This window comes from Podarcis raffonei, chromosome 6 (genome assembly GCF_027172205.1).
Source record: "Podarcis raffonei isolate rPodRaf1 chromosome 6, rPodRaf1.pri, whole genome shotgun sequence".
Taxonomy (NCBI): Eukaryota; Metazoa; Chordata; class Lepidosauria; order Squamata; family Lacertidae; genus Podarcis; species Podarcis raffonei.
This window is the reverse complement of record NC_070607.1, coordinates 6,408,712-6,432,685: the sequence shown is the minus strand read 5'-3', so window position 1 is coordinate 6,432,685 and position 23,974 is coordinate 6,408,712. Positions and strand designations below refer to the sequence as shown.

The following is a 23,974-nucleotide window of genomic DNA, read 5'->3' as shown; positions in this document are numbered from 1 at the left end:
TGCCCATCCTCTCTGGTTAGAGTTTGCCCTGAAAGACTTTTTGCTGCCTGAGGTGAACCAGAAAATAGCACTCCCCTTGGGAATTGTAGTTCTTTAAGGGTACTGGGTTAGAGCACGGATAGGGAATGTAAGGCTCAAGGAACAAACGGAAGCCTTCAGGCGTTTCTCTCAGGCCTCCAGTTCTACTCTGCTCCTTCCTTGATTTTGACCGACTGAAATGTGTCTTTGGAGGGAGGGAAGGTCATGTGATGGGAAACTGCTCATCTCACCCACTCATCAACCCCTCAAACACACCTCCGCTTTCCATTTTGCTGGCTGACCTCTCTCTCGCTTTTGCACGATGGCTTGCTGGCTAGAGATGGACGCCGCTCTCTTGCAAAACTGGCAACCTGCCTGGCAGCTGCGCATGCAGCGTGGGACGGAATCTGTGGGTTAGCGGTTTGGGTGGAGGTGCGGAAAGGGAAGGGAAGGTACAATGCTGTAAAATGGGGAGAGGTGCTGCGATGAAACAAGGGGGTGGGGGTTTGAAATGTTAAAGGAAAAGAAGCTTTCCTGCATCCCTGGAGAAACTGGGCCAGGGAAGAGGGATCACCGCCACAAGCGAGGAGGCAGGGAGGCAGGAGCAGACGCCAGGTGCAAATCTGCCGCTCCTCCCAGAGTGCCGCTTGAGGTGACTGACTCGGAAAGGTTTGTGGTGGTGCTGAGCCTGTCTCTTGGCTGAATGCTGTGTAGCTTCCTTCCAAGTAGCTGTTACTCTCATGTCCAGGGCCTCACAGTAGAGGGGCAGCGTGGGGGAAAGAGTTTTTCCATTTCGTGGCTCTCTCAACCCCTCATTTTTCTCAGATTTGTGTCTCAGGCTGAACACAAATTAAAATTGTGTTGTTGTTTTGTCTTCCTTTAAAGTCACCTCAGAAGCCCTGGGAGGTTACTGTGAATTTTTAAAGATCATTTTTAGATGTGAATATAATATGCATAAATGGCACAAAAATGTGTGTGTGTGTGTATTATATATATATGAAGGGACGCAGGTGGCGCTGTGGGTAAAACCTCAGCGCCTAGGACTTGCCGATCGCATGGTCGGTGGTTCGAATCCCCGCGGTGGGGTGAGCTCCCGTCTTTCGGTCCCAGCTCCTGCCCACCTAGCAGTTCGAAAGCACCCTTAAGTGCAAGTAGATAAATAGGTACCGCTTTCTAGCGGGAAGGTAAACAGCGTTCCGTGTGCTGCTCTGGTGCCGGTTCGCCAGAGCAGCTTCGTCATGCTGGCCACGTGACCCGGAAGTGTCTGCGGACAGCACTGGCTCCCGGCCTCTAGAGTGAGATGAGCGCACAACCCTAGAGTCTGTCAAGACTGGCCCGTACGGGCAGGGGTACCTTTACCTTTATATATATATATATATATATATATATATATATATATATATATATATATATATATAAATAGAGTAGAGCAAGATACACATATACAGAGAGAGAATTAGGATCACGTTTCAAAAAGAGATTTTTTTTTTGGATAATTTATAAACCAGTTTATTTACAGTTTTTATTCTCTTAAAGTACATCTCAAATTAACAAACATATTTACACTGGTATACACAGGGACTACCCTGGATATCTTACAGTTTACAGAATGTTAAGGTTGCAATTATAATCTGCTGAGCTGCAGGTGTGATTGGTAGCAGAAATTGGCCTGGGAACCAGTCTGACAGGTTATTTACACAGACACGTACACACACGCTTCATAACAGATACGAAGCGTGTGTGTAAATAACCATGTCAAACTGGTTCTGCAGCTCAGCTCAGTACATCCAAGTAAAATATAGCTTCTGTCACTGGAGTACTATATGGTTTTACATCTCCCCCTTTAATAAATTGGAGTTATTAAAATGAAGAACAATGTTTACTATTTAGTTTCCACTGATGGGTATCTCGTGCTCTAACCCAGTTAGACCCCTGTGAGTGATTTTTGGGGAAGCACTCATGGAGGTTCTAACTGGGTTAGAGCAGGAGACATCCAGCAATGGAAACTAAATAGTAAACATGGTTTTTCATTTTAATAACTCCAATTTATTAAAGGGGGAGATGTAAAACCATATTGCTATTGAAAAAAATATTCTGTGTCAGACAGGCAGCAGCTTCTTGTGTTTTTCATTAATCTGGTGAAGGATATCAACAGTGTCTTTAAGTAAGGCATCAAAAATTCCATCTGCCAGTTGCATCTTCACCTGCAGCTCATCTTCATCATAGTTCACCCATTGCGCTTCTTCCTCATGCAACTCCTGTGTCTTAGAATTTAGAGGGGGCAGAGGGAGAGAAAATTCCTACTATTAAATACAAATCTGTATACATATTTAGAATAAGCACATTCTTGTAAAAGCCTGCAGCTACCTTTGCTTCCTCCCACCTTAGAACAGGCTTCAGGAAATCAACACAAGTGTTTTATTATGAACAACATAATATAGCCATCATTTATATAACAGCTTAAAAGCAAACTTGAAAATATTGCAATAACCTGGGCTTGCCAGTGACTACACTCACTCCACACTAGGGCTTCAGGCCAGTTGTAGTGTTATACCCCAGCCTCCACTGTTATGTCTGCCTTGACAATTGGCAGTGATTTTAAGCTCCACCCATACTGTGCAATACAATGAAATGACAGCATGACTGAGTATATACTGTATATGCCCATTTAAGATGAAGTAAAACTCCAAACTCTTACATCACCGCCAGCACCCATTCTACTCTCACAAGTCAAATAAAATTCCCTGCCAGGCTTCAGTATTTACTCTGGACAGAGTGCCTTCCTTCTAACATCCAAGTTAAGAGATGGTTGAGAATTGTCCCAAGAGCTGCATGGGAATCCTCTCTCTTCCCCCTTCCTTGAAAGGAAGGCTGAAAGTAGCTTGGTAGCTAGCTTTGTGGCGAAGACACTTGGATCGTTTTAAACATGTAGGGCCCAAACCCCCAACACTTTTCTATTTTGGAGCAGGAAAGGGTGGCTGTGATTTTGCTGGCTTCTGCACAGTGATGGGTGTTCTGAACACTGCCATCAAGTATCTGGTGAATCTGGTGTATTCCCCACCTCTTTTTCCTGCCGGAAATAGCAGTGTGTGTGTGTGTGTGTGTTTTCCTTGGCTGCTATTGAATGAAAGTGCTTGTCTCCATCAAGGCAGGATGGAAGGAAGACAAAGCTGATGACAACAATTTTTGGCTTGGTTTAGCAAGGCAGCCCCAAATAGTAAGCACTGGGTTCTTGCTACTCACGAAGTTAATACAAAGCAAAGGCTCTGCTCTGGAGTTAGTAGATTCCATTAAGCCATTACAGTCTAATGGGTTTTTAATGTGCTCCATTTTGGTTGGAGCATGTCCATGAGTTTCAGTGTAAGAACAGAAGGGCTAATTATTTTATTGATAAGCAGATGAACTCCCTGTCCTTTGATAGCTATCCAGTAAATGTTTCAGCAACTAATTTTAAAAATATCTACTGACCAGTATATGATCCACTCTGTCACGTTTCTTGCGTCCAAATTTCATCATTTTCTGCCAGTCTGTTTTGTGGTTCGACTCCTTCTTTAAACTTAAAAGTCTTAGCACCTCCGTTGTTATGAAACACTAGGGTAAAGTATATAAGAATGAGGTAAATATATTTGAAAGAAATATATCCTATTCACAGAATCCTCGCTACCAACACAATTCATAGGTGGAAGATATCCAATGAAGAATTTTGTACTGCTGGGTATGGGATGTACAATAGAAGATATAACATGTTTCCTTGGTCATTCTTGTGAAAATTCTGAAAATGTGTTGTCGGTTTATATAGTAGTTAAACATAGTAAAATCCTATTCACTATGAATAGTCATCTTAAGAGGTGACAAGAGTACCGTATTTTTCGGTGTTGGATTGAAATTGAGAGGTTTCTAGCTGCAATAATATATAAGAACATAGATGGGGAAAAGAAAGGGTTTGAAAAATAAGGTAATGTTATAAGCTGTAATGCTTTAAATGAAGGATTTGCTGAACAAATAATCTTAATTGGGATACAAGAAGGAGAAGTATGAGGAGGTCTGAGAAATTTGTTATTTAAAAGTATGGTTTATGAATTTTATGCCTGTGTTTAATGTTTGTTTGTTTTGTTTGTTTGTTTGTTTAAAAAATTGGAAAATTTAATAAATATTCTTTAAAAAAAAAAAAGAGTACCGTATTTTTCGCCCTCTATAGGACGCACTTTTTCCCCTCCAAAAATGAAGGGGAAATGTGTGTGCGTCCTATGGGGTGAATGCAGGCTTTCGCTGAAGCCTGGAGAGCGAGAGGGGTCGGTGCGCACCGACCCCTCTTGCTCTCCAAGCTTCGCGCAGCTCTCCGCAAGGCATGGGAGCCCGGCGCTGGGCTCCCGCGGCTTGCAGGGAGTTGCCTGCATGCTGAAGCCTGGGCGCGCTGAGCTCAGCGCGCCCAGACTTTGCACAGCTCTCCGCAAGGCGTGGGAGCCCGGCGCCGGGCTCCCGCGCCTTGCGGAGAGTTGCCTGTTCTGAGGGCTGGGGTCGGGGGAAGCTCGGGCTTCCCCAGCCCCGCACCTGGGGGGGGGGGAAAGGAAGGACCCTCAGAATTGTGCTAGTTCAATTACAATAAAGCAACTTGATACCTAACTACAGCAGTAACTATTATAAACTTATTTGTGAACCACAAAGCTCATCACTTTTACATCCCAGAATACAGGTCAGAGCAGTCATGTATTCATGGTAGAGCTTAAGTCTTCTTGCTATAACTAAAAGATAATAAGCACTGTATGGGGAATAGGTGCAAACTGGCAAATGGAGAGGGTCACACTTAGGAAAGTTTATACTAAGTCATGGCTTGTTTTTTAAAATTCTAGATAAAATTATAAGCTATTTCTATACAACTTTTTTTGGCTTACAGATGAAGTGTGCCAAGTCCCTAAATGAAATTAACAGCTTCATTCTTACCTTGATCTCCTCTAGATCATTTGGATCTTTTACTCGATGGAAATAACCAGTAATAATTCTGCAGGATTTCATCCATATGGGTTGGTTAATACTGGGATCTTCTGCAAAGATCTCTTCAAAAATCTCTCTTGTTAAGTCAAACACAGCCTTGGTAAACAGAAGAATGTAGAATAAAAATAGCTTCAGATGGTGTATTCTCCAGGACTATCTGTGGTTTATAATTACACCTGCATAGTGACCACAGCTATTCTGGTGCATGTCTCTCAATGTGGAAGGTGAATCTTCCTGATGAGGTACAACTTCTAGAATTACTTTCTAATGGTCCCTCTCTTGTTGCACACCCACACAAACCCCCTGCATGCACCCCCTAACTTTGTGTTGGACTAAGGCCCAGAAGAGCTGTATTCAAATCTCCATTAGGTCATATAAGCTCTGGGGGTGACCTTCGGCTACTTCCTGCCTTTCACCTTAATCACAGGTTGTTGTAAATATAAAATTGGGGCAGGAAGGAGAAGCTGCCTGGAACTTCTTAGAGGGGAGGTGAGATAGATGTATTAACTGTTGGTGCTGACCTTTAAAGCCCTAAACGGCCTCGGTCCAGTATACCTGAAGGAGCGTCTCCACCCCCATCATTCTGCCCGGACGCTGAGGTCCAGCGCCGAGGGCCTTCTGGCGGTTCCCTCATTGCGAGAAGCAAAGCTACAGGGAACCAGGCAGAGGGCCTTCTCGGTAGTGGCGCCCGCCCTGTGGAACGCCCTTCCAGCAGATGTCAAAGAGATAAACAACTACCTGACATTCAGAAGACATCTTAAGGCAGCCCTGTTCAGGGAAGTTTTTAACGTGTGATATTTTACTGTATTTTTGGTTTTTATGGAAGCCGCCCAGAGTGGCTGGGGAGGCCCAGCCAGATGGGCGGGGTATAAATAATAAATTATTATTATTATTATAACTAACTAAATAAAGCTAAATAAAGCACATTCCTTCTTTTCCAAAGGATTCCTAAGAAATTTTTTCACATGGATCTGAGAGCAACAATCCCAACTGTCTCCCTTGATGTACCTGTTTATAGATCTGTTCACTAACAGCTTCAATGTCATCATCTCTGGGGGAATCGCTCAGGTCTCTGGGGAGCCTGAAAGCCTGAATCTTGTGCCCCAGCTTTTTGCACTTCCATAATTCTTCAGCTGCTGCATGCACCAGCTCTTCCACCTCTTCTGCAGTGTGTGGGACAGCCAAGAGCTCTTCACATGGCTTGGAAGGCACTTTTGGGGGCTCTGTTTCAGACGGCACAGCCAAGTCCTCTGCTTCCTTCTGAACGAGTTTTTGAGAACTCAAGCCAAAGTCTTCTTCAAACCAATCTTGCTCATCGTCCGATAAATCCAGGAACTCCCGGCTAAGCTCCAGTTCTGCCAGCCTCTTGGCAAGCTCTTCCTGACCACTGGCACAACACACAGGGCTTTCCTGTAGAATAAGAAGAAAGTGGTTGCGACTCAGAACAGTAGTGGTTTTCACCTATAGTGTATGCCACATTTTGATACACAGTGGAATCTAGTAGGCATCAGCCCAGATAAGCCCCATTCCATCCATCAGTCATAAGACTTAATGGCTAGACTGGAAGTAGAGAACTTTTTTAGCTGTAGGGGCTGGAACCTGTGGGCATACTTTGACAGGTAATCCACCTATCATATTATGTCACTATGATGCCACATGACTGATAGCTGGGTTGCCCCATCCTTTTGTCAAAATCACATATGCTTCAAAAGTCTGCTCCACAACCAGAGCTTGAAATGAAAGGTGAAAAGATTTGGAAAGAGTTTTGCAGAGCTCTCTGCAGAAGTTTTTCCCCCTCCCCAATAGAGATTGACTGTACTTACAGCCCTGGGATACATATCTGGAGAATAAACTTCTTCGCCATCATCCAGTTCAGAAATTAAAGTGCTCTGCAGGTCATTAGCTCCCAATCTTTTCTCTTGGACAGAACAGAGGTCTTGATTGCTAGACTGGATTTTCTCATTCTTGACCTTCCCGATTTGCTGCAATTCATGAACTGTGTCTTTCACAAAAGCCTGCAGGAGGCTATCGGCCAGCAAGCCAACTCTTTTCTTTTGCTCTATCTGTTCTTCCTCCTTTTGGGATGGGACTCTAAGTTGTGCTTCTAATTGGATTCTTTCTTTCGTCAGCAAGTCCAGGAGTGGAGAGGCAAATGTTATACAATCTTCAGCTGCAGGTGAGTCCTCTACGGCAGATGCATCTCTTGGAGAACTATTCTGGGGACATTTCTTACTTAGGTTTCTTCCTTTGCTCTCCTCTTCAAGATTCTCTTTTTCATTTTGATCCACTTTGTGGTGATTTAGCTCTTGTTTGCATAAAGAGTTTTCAGCTGTGTCCATGAAATTATTGGAACTTTCCAAAATACGAGAAATTTTTTGTGGGGGAGCAAAAATACCATGTTTTTCCTTACAATTAAAATATTGAACGCCATTGTAAGTGCCATTATTATTTCCTTCAGGCTTGTCCAACTCTACACCAGCCCAAAAGCCTTTAGCAAACTCTGTCAAGCCCTTGAATCTCAGTGTACCTGGCTGGATATTACTCACAAGAACTCTGTCACCAATGTTGAAACCTCTCAAAATGGTTTCTTCTTCTGTCTTGGAAATGGAAACCCAAAGTGATGAATCAACATGAGAAGGTTCCTCTTCCACATCACTGCGTTCCCTACTTTTCATAAATTCTGTGGGTGACTTCAGTTCTAATAATCTCTCTGAATGAACACTGCCAGCCACAGACGAAGACTTGTCACTGAGACATTCACTTACTTCGTCGTCACTTTCAATACTACTCCTAGGAGTTTTTGTATAGCAAGATTTCTCCCCCTGTGACCTAGAGTCTTTTTCAGGGGACAATGTAAATGTGTCAAAATCATCCTTATAATATTCAGTAAGAGATGTCTCATCTTTTGACATCTCTGTTCCTGAGGAAGACACTTCAAAATCATTTGAATATGCTGGCTCTTTGCAAATGGAAATCTTTTCTGAAACCAAGGCATCTCCTTTCAGCAGCTCCTTGCTCAACGTAGGAGAAGATTTGATCGATAAGGCACTTTTATCATCCTTGTTAGTTTCCTTTGGCATCTCAGTTTTTCTCTCAACACCTACAAAAGCCAACTCAATCTGATTATTTTCCAACAGCTCAGCCTCAGGACATACATCTGTCTTTAGGGAAGCCGGAGGTGAACTCTTCGGCTCTTTGTTAAATTTATAAGCATCACATCTTTCAGAAACCTCCTGAGAAACCTCTGCCTCTGATTCTTCTGATTTTACAGATTCAATTTCCTCTTGTATCACAGATCTAATAGTGGAAACAATAGAATCATAACTCTCTGCATCTTCAAACCTGTCCTGTGACACGTGGGATGTTTTGCTTAAGTCTCCTAAGTCTTTGAAGAGAGATGATGAAGCCAAACTGTCCAATGAACCACCAGGTTCTGCTCTAGATATTCTTGGGGACTGCACAACTGAGTATAGTGTTCGGGAGTGCTCTTCGGTCTGAATTTCTGCTTCAATGAATTTTTTGGTGTATGCAGACACGGATTTCTCAGGAGAAGCAGCATCTGGAGGGTGGAGGTGGGAATAAAGACATGAATGGCTTACATCATTTTGTATAACATTTGCAATTTAACCTTATTAAAGCAGTTAAGTCAATAATGCTTGTGTTCTAATGAAAAAGTGTAATCCTTGATAGCCGGGCTAAACAACTGTGCAGTCATGTAGTTTTTCATTTATTTTAAAAATGTACGTCCCAACTTCCTTACAAAATAACCCAGAGGGGCTTAACAACATATCAGTTAAGAACAGCACTATATCCAACTAAAGAAATATATATGTAAAACTTTTCGCAGATACTTTAAAAGGCTAATGTTTCACTAAAAGGGCAATAGAGTTGGACAGAGAAAATGGGAGGTTCACAACTCCAACACAGTGAAAACTATCATTTAGGAACATAATAGGTAACAGGTTGTATCAAGATACATTATGAAACGCTAATCATCTGCATTTTTCTGGCTTACATTCATGGTGTTGAAAGAGAGAGAGTATGAATGAGAGAAATTAACTTGGGAGGTACAATGCAATGCAGGAAAAAACAAGGAAAAGCCTCTACATAGTTGAAGACAGATTTATTTCTAGAATAAATTCCTCCTCAGGAGCACATTTTCTACAGCAATTTCCACCAAGTTCTTAAACCACTGAGGGCGGAAATGTTTCTTCAAGCACCTAAGTTTTCTTCCTGTTTCTTTTCCTGCCCCTGGTGCTTTCCCCATTTTTGAGGACCAACAGAGACTACACATAGCTACAGTCATATCCCTGTATTAAGAATCCTTAATACGGTTTTGTAGTTTTATCTTACAGTGCCAAACATATATTGATTTGAATCCGAAGTGGCTCTTCCAGTCACAACAAAATGGCTTCCTCTAGCTCCCATCCCTATCTGCAGTCTCTCATACCAGATCCCACACTGTTCCAGGGGGTCCCTAACGCTCAGCAGCAGATTTGGGGTAAGAGCAGTGAGAATTCCAGAGTGAAGGAGCGAGGAAGGAGAGCCCTGTTCCATTCACAGGAAGGAATGGAATATTTTAAACAGGGGGCGAGGAATCCTTTTCAAGGGCTGTATTCCCTCATGAGCAACTTTCTGGAGCAACGTGTCAGTGGTGAATGGGGCCAAAAGCAAAAGTGGGTGGAGAATCCTAGCGACCCTAGCCTTTGTAAAGCCGGCTACATTCCAGCCACGCAAACATCGAAGGGTTACATACATACAGACACACACGAAGACGTCTGTATCTCCACCACCTGCATCCAGGCAGGCAAGCAAGGGCATTGATCACAGTTCAAGGACACATTCCAGCCAAGCAAAAGCACTCAAGGGGCAGGCAGAACAGGGACAGTGAGGAACATGGCCTGGTGACAGGGGACGCGGCCTGGGGAGAGTCCTCTGGGACAAATTTAAACCAAATTTAACCGTTTTTATCTGGTATCTCTTTGATTTCAATCTCAAATTGGCATTTTTAAAAAGGAAGAGAAAGGGTTGAAGCAACTGACTTTTTAAAATCCTTTTTGTGCGTAGAAAAGTTTTAATTGCTATTTTAGTATTGTGCACCCTTTCTAATACAGTCTCGTTTCAACTTTAAAGAAGTACAGAAAAATGAAAAGACACAGCGCACACAGAGAAGGGGTGAAAAACACTAGGAAATATGTGCAGTACTTTGATACCAATATAAACTATATTCCTGAAATTCATACTTTCAGCATGAAACAGTTTCCAAAATTGTACCTCCTTGTTCCAAGGCTGTAGTCAAGAAACTGTTACAATTAATTACTGGGGGAAGTGTTGATTGAACTGACATTACTTTCAAAAACTATAGCCCCAAAGAAGGAAGAATCATTCATCTTGGATATAGTTTACCCACAACACCCCTCATACAGTTTGCATATGGCAAATATCCAGGAAGGTTTCGGCAGAGACAAGATCAGCAAGCATTTGTTTTTCAAGCTACGTACCAACATGCTCTGCAATGGACTCCAAGGACCCTCTGGGACGTTCAGAATCAGTTATCGATTTCCAACTTTTTGTTGGTTCTGACCTTTAAAAAAAAAAAGGGAAACCAACAGCCATTATGGTATGTGAGAGTGCGATATGCTAAAGTCACTAAAGAAACATGGTAAAAAAAAACCTGGCCAAAACTTGCTATCTAGGCCAGGGCATTTTAAAAAAAAATAAATCGATCTCCCCATAAGTTTTAATCTCCAACTCAGTGTGCTACAACAAACAAATTTAACTTTCGTATCCGGAAGAGATATAAACTTTTTTTGAGATATACAATGGCATACACTTAGAAAGGCAACTGTATTACCTAGTCAGTGAAGATGACTTGAGCTTTGGTTTCTCAGTCGGTGAAGACGGGGTTTTAATTTGAGGCTTTGCAGGAGACGTTGCCTCCAGATCCCTACTCAGTTCTGCTTCAGTCTTCTTGATGAATTCATCATAAGTCTGGGAATAGGTGAGGAAAGTCTGAGAACTTTAATTCTTACTTTGAAAATGAGTGAACAAATAGAAACAGAGGATGAGATTCTTGTGAAAATTCTCTTTGCTCCATTTTAATTACCGTATTTTTCACTCCTTAAGACACACTTTTTCCTTCCTAAAAAGCAAGGGGAAATGTCTATGCGTCTTATGGAGCGAATGCATGGTCCCTGGAGCCGAATTGCCCAGGGGCGAAAAGCAGATCATGCAATGGCACAAAAATGTGGTTACAAAGCACAGATCCACATGGATTCTCAGGATTTTTGCATTGGGCTACCCCAAACTCACTGTCAAATCATATGTCTGTGGCCACAACATGAACCACAAAAATCATACATCCACTGTTTCGTTCCGAATATTTTTTTCCCTTGTTCTCCTCCTCTAAAAACTAGTTGTGTCTTATGGTCAGGTGTGTCTCATGGAGCGAAAAATACGTTAAGTTTACCTTGACAGTTTTACTGAACATATGCCAATACAGCATGCTATAACTGAAAATAATTTATTTTTTACAAATAGCTTTTGCATATTAACTAAACTGTACCTCAGAAGAGCATTATTCTTCCCTATTTGTCAGCACCACTAAGACTATAGAATCTTTGAAAACTGCAACCTTTAAGCTGTGATTACTATTTTAAAATTGTGCATTTTAAAAGGAAACATGGAAATAGTGGCACCATTGCTACCAAGCTGGAGGAGAGAATGATTTTTCTTATAGATTCCATGACTATTTAAAACACCTCTTTCAAGTTATCCTTACCTCTAACTGCTTGATCAAACTGGCCTCTTGGGCCCTCAGCCTCTCCTTGTACCTCTTCTTCCGCTCCTTTTTCAGCTGGTAAACAACAGACTTTCTCTTCCGTAACTTATCCTTCAGAGCCTGAATCCGGCCTTCCACATCACTTTGATCAGATGCAGTTTCTGATAAGGAAAGTTTTCATAATTTCAGAGACAAATGCGTAGTACTACTTTTTTTACTGCTTTACTAATTGATTGATTTTTGAGTCAGGGCCTTCTCTAGTTTGCTCGTGCTATTAAGTTCCACCTAGTTTGATGGTGATGCATGAGTAAGCTAATATTTAATGTAGCAATCTTCACAAACCTGTTGATATATCAATGAAGCAAAGTGCAGTTAGGCACCCAGGTAATGTTGATTTCATCAATGGAATTTTGGTAGAACTCAGAGCTTTTTCAAGCTTACGTACCTTCACACCTATTTTTTAAAGATTCAGTCCAAAAAGCCCCAAGGGGGGTGGGGAGTGTTGAGAACTGACATTGACACTTACTCTAGTGAACAAGCTTCCTAAATGGAAACAATCAATATGTACTTTCCCCAGCAAGAAAGAAATATTAATGCCTAAATGTTGAGTGTGACTTATGCTTGAAAAACAAGATAGGAATCCCGAAGCTCTAATACGTACCTGACTGAGTCATGGAAAAAGATTCATCGGACCAACAGTAAGATACATCTTGGGATATTGTAGATAAGTTTAGCTGCTCCGCAGTTCTCTGGGTTCCTTTGCTAGATTCTTGCTTTGACAGGGATGTGCTGCTTTTGGATGGAGACTATTCAAAGAGGGAAGAAAGTAATCTGCTTGTAAAATTCACACGGGAGGTGGGTGGGAAACATGCATCCTGATAATCATTTTCAACAGACCAATTACAAGTATGGAAAACATTCTCTGGCCATAGTTCTTTAGTCACAGCAAACTGCTAAGCATCTGTGAACTTTTAGGATAATTCCATCTGCAGCTATAATTAGATATACTACAAGTTGCTGAAATCAAAATATTAATGCTATTTTTTCTTCCAAGAAGAAAATAAACTATATGCAATATTTAGTCACGGTGCAACATGGTTTTAGTACAGTGATAAACAAGCTCACTAACGTGTTTATAAACCATTTCTTCAGTAGGTTTGTGATCCAGGCTTTCCAACTGCTCTTGGTCCTCAGAGATCTTTGATGGGCAATTCTCAGCAGTGACACTGCCCAGTTCTTCAGGGACAGAACTTTCATTATTCAGGTGAGAACATGGTGGCACTGAAGACTCATCTTCACTGGCTATTTCTGGGGAAAGATAGCAGAGTAGAGTCAGTAGAGCAATAACTACCGCCACCTTCACATACAGAGATGATACAAATGTTCTGACTACAAATTGAATTCCTCTTTATTGAGGTGAGGGACACACACAAAATTAATGAATCCTCACAGAAAGATCACAGGCACAGCTGAACAACAAGCAATTGTAATTACCGTATTTTTCGCTCTATAGGACTCACTTTTTCCCCTTCAAAAATGAAGGGGAAATGTGTGTGCGTCCTCTGGAGCGAAGACACCATAGCCCCGCGGCCCTCTCCTGGCTGGAGAGGTAACGCGCGGCTATGGCAGGAGCCTCCATAGCCGCGCATCACCTCTCCAGCCGGGAGAGCGCGCGCGGAGCTAAAGCAGCCCCCCGCGACCCTCTCCCGGCTGGAGAAGTGACGCGTGACTATGGCAGCAGCCTCTCCGCTGCGCCTTTCCGCTGCTCCCTGACCTGCTCTTTGGGGCTGGTGGTGGGCTTCCCCCCGCCAGCCCCAAAGAGCAGGTCGAAAGGAACCTTCCAAGGTAGCCGCCTGAACGCACCTTAAACGGCACCTTGTTTTAGAGCGGGAAAACAAGAGGGGGGAAATTCTCCCACTCTCTGCGCAGCTGTCTCCTGCCGCTTCGCTGAAGGGGCGCTGGGCAGAGAGCGGAAGAATTTTTTTCCCTTGTTCTCCCCCCTCTAAAACAAGGTGCGTCCTATTGTCCGGTGCGTCCTATGGTGCGAAAAATACGGTAGTAATTTATCATCATCACCACCACCACCACCATCCCTACACCACCCTTCCTCTGAGGATTATGGGGCTATTTACAATATAAAAGCACAAAATACATACCATAGAAACAGACAAAAACAATACCCACCCCCCACTTTAAATGACCATAGATTATTAAATTAGCTGAAGTTGCGGGAGGAAAGGAATGTTTTTGCCTGGTGCGTAACAAAGGCACCAGGTGAGCCTCTCTGGGGAAAGCATTTCACAAGCGGAGAGCCACCGCAGGAAAAAAACCCCTGTTCTTGTGTTGCCGCCCTCTGAATTTTTTGCAGAGGAGGCACACAAAGAAGCACTTCAGATAATGATTGCAGGGTCTGGGTTGGTTCATATGGGGAGAGGTGATGCCTGAGGTATTGCTGTCCAGTGAGATGTATCTGGCAATGATTCAGTTAAATGTTACAAATGTTTTATTGTTGCTTTTGATAGCCCTAGGGTCATCACTATACAGTGATGTTATGTGAAGCATGCAACAACCACAATGACAAAAAGCAAAGGCTCCAGATATCCCACTCATGCATATTTATTTTCCTTGGAGATGTCAGCCAAAGGAAAAAGAGGTAAGACTAGGGAATAGTTACAGCAGCCCGGGTACTCTTAGTCCAGAGATGGAAGGAAGAGAAGATTCCAACAAGAGAGGAATCGATAACAAAATTGATGGGCTATGCCAAAATGGCTAAAATGTTTGGGGGGAAATCGGAAACCAGGATGATAAAAACTTTAATAAAGACTAGGGGGGGATTTGTAACTTATTTGAGAGAACACTGTAAACAATTAAAAATATTAGCAGGATTGCAAGAACACTCACAATGTGAAAAAGAACTTTGGATAAAGTTGAGTATTTATGGACAAATAGATGACAATATGATATGCAGTGGAAAGTGATTATTTGCGGATTCCACAGAGGGAAGGAAGGAAGGAAGTCTGAGAATTCAAAGAATTCTACACTTTATGATTGTATTTTGTGTCTGAATGTAAAACTAAAATGTAAAACCAATAATTTTTTTAATAAAATAGAGTAAAGTATAGTTATATACCTCCTTCCTTCAAACACTGAAAAAACAAAGTTGCTGTACTGCTAATCATGAATTTTCACTACATTTGGGGCCATTTAGACTGATACTGGAATTTTAATGTTTCATTTTTTCACACAGAGTGCAATTTCAATTTCCCCCAATTTCTTTTAAAGGAAAAGGTGGTTGAAGAAAAGTCATTGTTACCATCTTTATCCTGCCAGATCAAAGCACTGACATTAGTTCTTCACCAAATGCAATGAACTGGAATAGTTCAAGACAAGATCAGCCATTCAAGAAAAGGTAAAGGTAAAGGGACCCCTGACTGTTAGGTCCAGTTGAAGACGACTCTGGGGTTGCAGCGCTCATCTCGCTTTATTGGCCAAGGGAGCCGGCGTACAGCTTCCGGGTCATGTGGCCAGCATGACTAAGCCACTTCTGGCAAACCAGAGCAGCACACGGAAACGCCGTTTAACTTCCCACCAGAGTGGTACCTATTTATCTACTTGCACTTTGTGCTTTCAAACTGCTAGGTTGGCAGGAGCAGGGACTGAGAAATGGGAGCTCACCCCATCACGGGGATTCGAACCGCCGACCTTCTGATCGGCAAGCCCTAGGCTCTGTGGTTTAACCCACAGCGCCACCCGCACAGAAGGCTATATCAAGTGCACCAAGTATTCTTCCCCCTCCAGAAAAAAAACACAGCTACCAAGAACCATTAAACAGCAGCTAAACCAATGCTTAACTGATGATCTCCTCCCTTTGAGTGGTGGCTCCCATAAAAAGAAGAAGAAGAAGAATCTGTCTAATAATCATGTGAAATGGGCATAACCCATTTGAGGGTTCTCACGCGCAAATTATCTGGCTGATTTACAAATACCTAAGTACAGACACTCCTTTACCCTGGCCAGATTTAACGTTCTGCCCTCTGCCCTGCTGCTAGGCAGATATGAGGGCAAACCATATGAGTCACGTGTTTGCCCATGTGGCTCATCGGAAGTGGAAACAAGTCTGCATGTATTGCTGCACTGTAGTTACTACGAGGATCTACGCCTGACCCTTATTGCCCCAGTTCTACAAAAGCTTAAAAATGAACCAGAACTCCAACGTATGAGAGCCTTGGTAGAAGATAAGGTTCCTGAAATTACGATTAATGTTGCCAAATTCTGTGTAGCCGCTATTAGGCGCAGGAAACAAGAGCTTTCCAATGCCAATATGCAGGCGAAGGCAAATACTTAATTTTATTTATGCTGTCTAATTTTAAATTGCTGTTATGGCCTAATCTGTATTGAAATTGTCCTTTGTTTTTTCCGGTGTTATGCTTTGCTGACTAGCTGTACGAGTTAATCTGGTCTGTGACCGTTTAATAAAATTTGATTTGATTTTGATTAGGCATAACCCTTTGATCTGACTATCTATCTCTGGGAGATGTGTGAGCTGCTCCACTGTGATGCAATTCCATGTTGAAGGAAAGGATCATCTTGCTCCTGTGACTTGGGCCAACTGCATGAGTCTTTCCTCCATGATCAGAACCCAATCAAGGTCTTTCTCAAAAGCACCCTCTCATTTTTGTACCTTTTGCATCAGATTTCTGGTCTCCGGCCCCCTTTCTGTTCACTTTTGCTTTAAGCAGCTCCACGTCCCAGGCAGCCAGGGCTTGCTTCTCTATTTGACGTATCTCTTCTTCCTCTGCATCTAAGCGGCGTTTCCATTCCAGCAGTTCTTCAGCGTGCTGGCGACGCTTCATCAATTTTTGCTCTCGCTTTGTCAAGAACCTGGCAAACAAAACAGTGAGAAATTGGTTACAAGTGCCACAAAGTGTAGGAGACAAGGTACCTGACCCTCCATTAACATGTTTGACTTAAGGTACATTATTTGATATCAATATTTCAATTAGTATCATGGTTGCTAATTCAGTACAACAAGAATACATGAAAAAGTAAGAAGAGGCAACAGAAGTTAATACATGTCACTTTAAAACCTGCCCTAAAAAATAAAGGGGGGGGGGAAGCTCCCATCCAGGTTTATCTTTCAACAGAACAAAGAGTGAGCAGCACAGAATTTAAGAATGTTACAAATAAATTCTAGATTATTTGAAGCAACAGATAATTGTAAGTCTAGGCTTACAATTTAATATAACTGCATTGCTAGCAGTACAGCAATTCACCTCCATATCTGGATGCTTTGCAAACAATTATAGAATTCAGGATTTCTATCTCATCAACAAACTGTGTCAGGAACTGCAGTAGACTCTATGCCCAGAACATCAATGTAATCCTCCAGAAAAAAGCTGTTGAGATGGAATGCAGACATCTCTACCAAGCCATACATGTTCCTACTGCCCCAAGTTACAAGAGATTGAAGAAACAAATAGTTCTTCTGAAATACTGTCAACCATGAGAACAGGGCTTTAAGAAATACAAATAGTGAACACAAAAGTAGCCAAACCCTGGTGGCAGAAAAAAAATTGAATAGTACCTCCCTATGGTGGTATGTATGTATGTATGTATGTATGTATGTATAAATAAATAATTGCTGTTTAATGGTAGCATAAATGGTGCCCCCTGGAGACAGACCACATCATCCTCTGATAAATGGGGCACAAAATGAAGTTTGCAAAAACCTGCTCTAGAAAGCTGAGAAGTAGATATTTAAAAGGTAATTATTACTGTGACTTTCCAATGAACCTTGACACAAAGCTATATCAATTACATTTCCAGAACTTCTTTCCTAGCAGTTCTTGAAAGTTCTAAGCAACAAAACCAAAATATTCAAGTTTCATATACTACAAAAGGAAGCAGAAGTCTGTGACAAGGGAGGATCTCCTCCTAGGGAGACTATTCACTAATTATCCTTAGCAGAATAAGGAAATTTGACAAAGGAGAACCAAATGTTCAGGTATATGCTCGGATGCCAACGTGAATAAAATATTGGGGCATAATCGATCACAAGACGTGGCACATGCACACCATTTGAATGGCAGTGCCCATCAACTCTGGGGGGCTCAGCCTCCTCAAATATTTCGGGGGGGGGGCAAAGGGACCTTGGTCGCTAGGAATTGGGCTCCTATGGGAAGAAGTCAGATAACCTAAAACCACAGCAGTGTCAATTGCCAAGTAGCCGCTTATGGAAGCCACACTTTCCATGGGGGCTAAAAAAAGCATACAGTGGTGCCTTGCAAGACGAAATTAATTTGTTCTGCGAGGTTCTTCGTCTTGCGGATTTATCGTCTTGCGAAGCACGGCTATTAACGGTACTTAGCGGCTTTAAGAAAAAGGAAACAAACTCGCAAGAACTCGCAAGACGTTTTCATCTTGCGAAGCAAGCCCATAGGGAACTTCGTCTTGCGAAGCGACTCAAAAAACGGAAAACTCTTTCGTCTTACGAGTTTTTCGTCTTGCGAGGCATTCGGCTTGCGAGGTACCACTGTACCTAAACAATTGCCCTACGCTGTTGTCTAGGTTTGGGTTCTCCTGCTGTTTAAAATAGAGATGTTCAGACAAAGCTTTAATTGGAAGCTTATTGTTCCACATGCCAAAGGCTTAGGTCCGTAAGTCAGAACCCAACAGACAGTGAGGTGATGATTGCTTCTGATCATTTGATTTTTTTCCATTCTGTTACACTGGAAGTTTCATGATCCCACTGGTCTCTATTCTCCAAGTTAGAAGCAGGAGGCGGATCTGGTGCCAAGGAGCATGCTTTCTCCATTTTGATGTCTCTCAACCAAGAAAGAAATGAATTTAAAGTCTTGTGCTAAGTAAAAACCTAAGGCACATTAATTTTATTTTTTTTAAATAGTAAGTCTGAACCTCATAATTAGAGAGAAAATATTGGAAACAGCAAGGATCCTGTGAAGGTTAAAAACCCTCTAAGAACAGGAGCTAGGCAAAGCAGTCATCATGTGTCAAGGAAATAAAGAGTCCAGAACTATACTGTATCTCTGTTTCCCACATGGCTTTTGCAAGTCAACAACCTTTGCTTGCTGTACCTCCCTCAGCTAATCCTAGTATCCATGCCTTTTAAAAAGCAGTCCACCATGAAAATATTTGGTGGAAGATGCAATTACTGGAAACAGAAACACATTTGGTTAGATTGCATCATTATTCCTAATTTATAGGCTCATTTATAAGCAATTTAGTTTGAGCAGGATAAATTTCAACCCATGTGGCCAAATAAAAGGCACCAACATTATTTTCAAATCAGTCTGAACAGCTTAATGAAAGCAAATAATTGAACTGAATAATATTTTATTTATATACAGTTAAAAATCTCAAAACTGGTGATCTCAGCTGATAGGTAGGTGCTAAAAGATAAATTAAATCTCAGAATCTCTGCCTAAACCATTGTTCTCTATCACTAAATTATGCATTGGGTAACTAAGAGAGGCAGGAGACTGCCAGTCACATCTACAGAATTACCAGGTAAGAGCTGTGAAAAATCCGTCCAATTCATGAAGAGCCTCCCAGTCATGTAAAACTGAACAGAGCATGCTCGATCAAAGAGTCTACCGCTTAAAAAGGTAGAACGTTACCTGACCAATTGGTTGTAGATATACAGCTGGAATTTGGGGTGGAGGTTGGGAAAACAGACACTGAGAGAAGCCCAGTGGTGAGACGTAAAGACAGAGAAGAAGTAGTGAACAGGAGAGCAGTGTCTACAAAATAAGGAGGAAGAGTTTTAAGCCAAGATAGCAAGAAACAGACAGAAAAATGAGAGCAGGAGAGCATCTTGCACAAATGGGTCTTAAATGTCAAACACATCGTCTTTCCACAAGTAGAAGACTCCAAAGGCAACAGAACGTAACCATGCATTACCTACAACCCTTCATTCCCTGTCAAAAGCCAGCCACTTTCTACACTATGGAACATATCTTACTCTTGCTGCATTTTATGATTCCCCCCCATTTTTTATAAGAGGAAGACATTCCACCTACCCATTTCAGTACTGAATTTTAAAAGGCTTGCTATTCTGATCATTTGAACAAAGGTTTCAAGCCATGTTCTAGCTAGTAGACACATTCCTACTAATGAGAACTCTAATTAACTGCCCTAAGCTAAGCAAATGAATGCCAAATAAAAAGAAAAAAAGCTGCAACTTCAATGCACAGAACCTGCTGGCGCAAAACTTCAAAATGATGTGGAAAACTAATGTCAGTTGAAGAGTTCGTATGCTGCCATTTTTCACTAGAAGTTGGTTTTATTCTTCGGATTTCACACTCCACACACACACACACACACACACTTTCCTTTTCAAATACTGCTCTGCAACAGGACATCATCTCTACTAAAATGTCTACATGGCAAAAATGTTAAAGCCAAACAAAGCACTGGCTGAGAAAGTTGGTAAACGGTAAAAGTCATGCTATTCATAGGCACTAATCAGTTATACATGCACAGTAAGAACTCCCTAAGGTACAGCAACATGAAGTATCACTTGTGTTTGGGACGGCTCCATGTCAAGGGGCTGAATATGGCAGGATCACAAGGGGTTAATTCTTTGACAGAGCATGCTCCTGTTCACATGCAAACTACAGACAAAGTCTTTTATTTCTCCTCTAACCAAACATAGACCCTGATAATTCCTTAGAGGAGGAATCCTACAAACTGTCAGATAAAACCTAGCTTTGCAGAAAGCCCAAGAGCATCATTCTCTAATTTGTCGGCATCTTTGACAATTTACAAAATATTCTGCTTTTCCATACAGACTCGCCAATTCCAGACATGAAACAGGAGGCTAAGCTGCCTGTTGCTGTAAATATGCTATAAGCTTCTATGTAATTTAGCAGAATAATTTACTAAAGAACTCTCCCATTAAGCACGTGTAAAAAATGCAATAGTTTGAAATATGCCAGATATATGTTTCTTTTAAACATAAAAGAAACACGCTGTGCCTCCATCATTTTGGAAACCAACATCTTTTTTCCATGGACAGCAGGCCCTAATAGAGCCGGGGTGGGGAGGTTCAAAAGCTGTCAGAGTGTGTGTCTTGGGGAGAGTTCCAAACTGCCATGGCTTATTGCTGGCTCTGGTGCCAGGCAACATCCTGGTGTTCAGGGGCATCTTTTTGAAGGCAGCTATGAGGGCAAACCCCAGTGCATTTATGGAAACCCTGGCAACTGCCCCACCCACCCAAAGCCCCGCATGGGAATTTAAATCCTGCGTAGAACTAATAAAAACAAATTTTACTGTGACTGAAAGGCAGTATTTCAGTTTAAAGTCCTCACCAGTGGGAAGATGCCTAATACTACATACGACAGAAATAAAATAATCTTTTTTTTTTTAAATGCAAGTACTCAACCCAACACACAACCTCAAGCTGCACCATCTTATTTCATGAATTGTTCTCCTGATGAATTTGAGCCTTCGAGGTTAAGCTTCAAAGGTCACATTTGGTTTGGAGGTAGCAAAAGCTGAAGAGAAAGACCACCTCTTTACAAGCTGCATTGAGATAGATGTCACATTATCTAGCAAGCATTACGCATTAAAGTAATGTATCTATACAGCTGCAGCCCTGCAGAAGATGTGTACTCTCAACAATAGAGGATGCTTTGTATAACTCAGTGGGAGAGCATGCATCCTGCCTGCAAGAGGTCCCAAGTTCAATGGGCAACACGTCCAGTCAAAAAGGGATGTCAGAGAGATTTTCCTGCCCTGGACTTTAGACAGTCTCTTGTTACCTATCACAACAGACCAGCAATTGCTAACGTGGTGCCCTGCAGATGTTGTTGGACTCCAGATGTTGTCGGAGGAAGCAGATTATCTAGATCCATTCCAGTCTGGTTTCAGGTCGGCACCAAAACAGCCTTAGTCACTCAGACTGAGAGAGACAGGGGGGAATGCAACCCTGTTGGTTCACCTTAGCCTCTCAGTGGTGGGCCATGTGTTCTTCTGCAGCGACTCAGAGAGGTGGAAAAACTGTTATAGTGGTTCTGCTCCTACCTGCAACATGATGATCAGATAGTAGTACCAGGAGAATGTTGCTTAGCTCCATGGCTTTTGGGCTAAGGGGTGCCACAAGGGTTTATTTTGTCTCTTTTGCTATTTAACATCATATAAAATTGCTGAGAGCTGCCATCTTGGGAAATGGAGCATGGTGCCATCAGTATGCTGATGACACACAATTTTCTCTCTCTCTCCATTCCATCTAAATCAGGAGAGACTGTGAAGGTGTTGGTTCGACTGGTGTGTGGGAAGCAGTGAAGGGCTGGATGCAGGCTAATAAACTGATGCTGAATCCTGATAACAAAACTGAAGGGCTATAGGCGGGTGGTTCTTTTGTTTGGGGATTAGGTGTCTTAACTGTCCTGGGATGGGTTGCACTCCTCCTGAAGGAGCAGGCTCATAGTCTGGGAGTACTCCTGGATTCCAACTTGTCACTGGAACCTCAAGTGGCTAGGAGTGCCTAGGACTCAGTTGTCCACGCTCTGGTGAACTCCTGTCTGGGCAGCTGTAATGTGGTTCTGCCCCTGAAGATGGTCTGGAGGCTGCAGTTAGTGAAGAATCCAGTGGCTAGGCTGGTAAGTGGGGCAACCCAATGGAACAATGTGTCACCAGGTGGCCAGTGAGCTAACCAGGTCAAATTCATGGTGTCAGTACTAAAGCCATGAATGGCTTGGGGACCAAGTATCCAAAAGAACCGCTTCCTCAGTATCAACCATCTCAGATCCTACATTTGTCAGGTGAGGACCTGTTGGTTGTGCTGAGACTGGCGACTGCTCAGCTGGTGGTGACCCATGACAGGGCTTTTTCTGTGACAGGTAGGTCTGTCTCCCTCATTACTGACTTTCAGGGAAAATGTAAAAATATTTGTGTTTACCCAGGCATTTGATCAGAATACACTGTTCCTGGAAACCCTGAGATCACTCACTGAGAATGTTTTAAACCTCACGGGGTCTCTGCCATGGGAGCATATTCATCCAGTGCTTTTCAAGCTGCACTGGCTCCCGGTGGAGTACAGGATCAGATTTAAGGTGCTGCTTTTGACCTTTAAAGCCCTTCACGGCCTAGGACCCTCGTACCTACGGGAGCGCCTCTCCCGGTATGCCCCACGGAGAGCCTCAAGGTCCATAAATAGCAACACCCTAGTGGTCCCGGGCCCTAAGGACGTTAGATTGGCTTCAACCAGAGCCAGGGCCTTTTCAACTCTGGTGGAACGCTCTGCCTCATGAGACCAGGGCCCTGCAGGATCTGATTTCTTTCTGCAGGGCCTGTAAGACAGAGTTGTTCCGCCTGGCCTTTGGCTTGGAGCCAATTTGATTCCCTCCCTCTCTTTCTTTTTTCTTTTCCTTCTCCTCCTGCGATGAGGCTACATTTGAATATTTTAATGTTTCAATATTTTAATGTTGTGTTTTAATTTTGTTTTTAAGTTGTAATCATTTAACATGTTTTTATTATTGCTTGTAAGCCGCTCTGAGCCCGGCCTTGGCTGGGGAGGGCGGGGTATAAATAATAATAATAATAATAATAATAATAATAATAATTATTATTATTATTATTATTATAGAATGTTTTAAAACTGTTTGTGGGTTTATTTGTGTGTTTTTTAGTGTCTTATTAATGCTGTGTTTGCCACCCCAGGTTCCTGCGGGAAGAAGGGCAGGATATAAAATAAAAAGAACAAAGTAACAACAACTCCCATCTGCCCCAGCACCGCCAATGGTAAAGGATTATGGGAGCTGGAGTTCAGCAACGTCAGTAGAGCACCATGTTGGCTACACCTGGAATAGGGGATACTTGACGAAATGGCAGGGCAACTTTGTATATTCACATTCATTCATATGTTCAATGGACAATGCCAAGCCACCAGTGAGGCTAGCTAAACTGAAATGACACTACAGCTATAGGAAGCAAAAGTAAACCCCAAAGAAGTAGCCAACCTTATAACCAGTTACTGATCTCATCAATAAAAAACCACCAATAGTTACTTTTCATCCATGTGGCTGCGCATTTTCTTTAGTTTCTGCATAATGCTACTGGTCTCAGAGCCGGAAACAGAGGAGAGGCTCCATGTTTCTGCATCTGATGGCAGCGGGGTTGAAGAACGTGCTCGCTTTACATCGTCCTCACTAAAATGCTCCT

At 42.4% G+C, this 23,974-nt stretch overlaps 1 protein-coding gene across 8 annotated transcripts in view; it reads right to left on the bottom strand.

Annotated features, from left to right (window-relative positions):
• Nucleotides 1-1,511: 1,511 nt before the first annotated feature.
• CEP350 (centrosomal protein 350) overlaps nucleotides 1,512-23,974 on the bottom strand; it is a 65,854-nt gene continuing 43,391 nt past the window's right edge. For 6 of the 8 annotated variants that reach the window (XM_053391305.1, XM_053391310.1, XM_053391308.1 and 3 more), the window contains 13 exons: nucleotides 23,821-23,972; nucleotides 19,429-19,551; nucleotides 16,473-16,672; nucleotides 12,921-13,099; nucleotides 12,453-12,597; nucleotides 11,792-11,952; nucleotides 10,865-11,001; nucleotides 10,512-10,594; nucleotides 6,834-8,569; nucleotides 6,019-6,420; nucleotides 4,960-5,106; nucleotides 3,487-3,609; nucleotides 1,512-2,282 (listed from right to left, as the gene is read on the bottom strand). In XM_053391305.1, coding sequence (XP_053247280.1) covers nucleotides 2,118-2,282; nucleotides 3,487-3,609; nucleotides 4,960-5,106; nucleotides 6,019-6,420; nucleotides 6,834-8,569; nucleotides 10,512-10,594; nucleotides 10,865-11,001; nucleotides 11,792-11,952; nucleotides 12,453-12,597; nucleotides 12,921-13,099; nucleotides 16,473-16,672; nucleotides 19,429-19,551; nucleotides 23,821-23,972 — 3,753 coding nt within the window. In that variant the 3' untranslated portion in view covers nucleotides 1,512-2,117. The remainder of the gene's footprint in view (nucleotides 2,283-3,486; nucleotides 3,610-4,959; nucleotides 5,107-6,018; nucleotides 6,421-6,833; nucleotides 8,570-10,511; nucleotides 10,595-10,864; nucleotides 11,002-11,791; nucleotides 11,953-12,452; nucleotides 12,598-12,920; nucleotides 13,100-16,472; nucleotides 16,673-19,428; nucleotides 19,552-23,820; nucleotides 23,973-23,974) is intronic. The other 2 variants (XM_053391307.1, XM_053391309.1) reach the window with 2 other exon arrangements.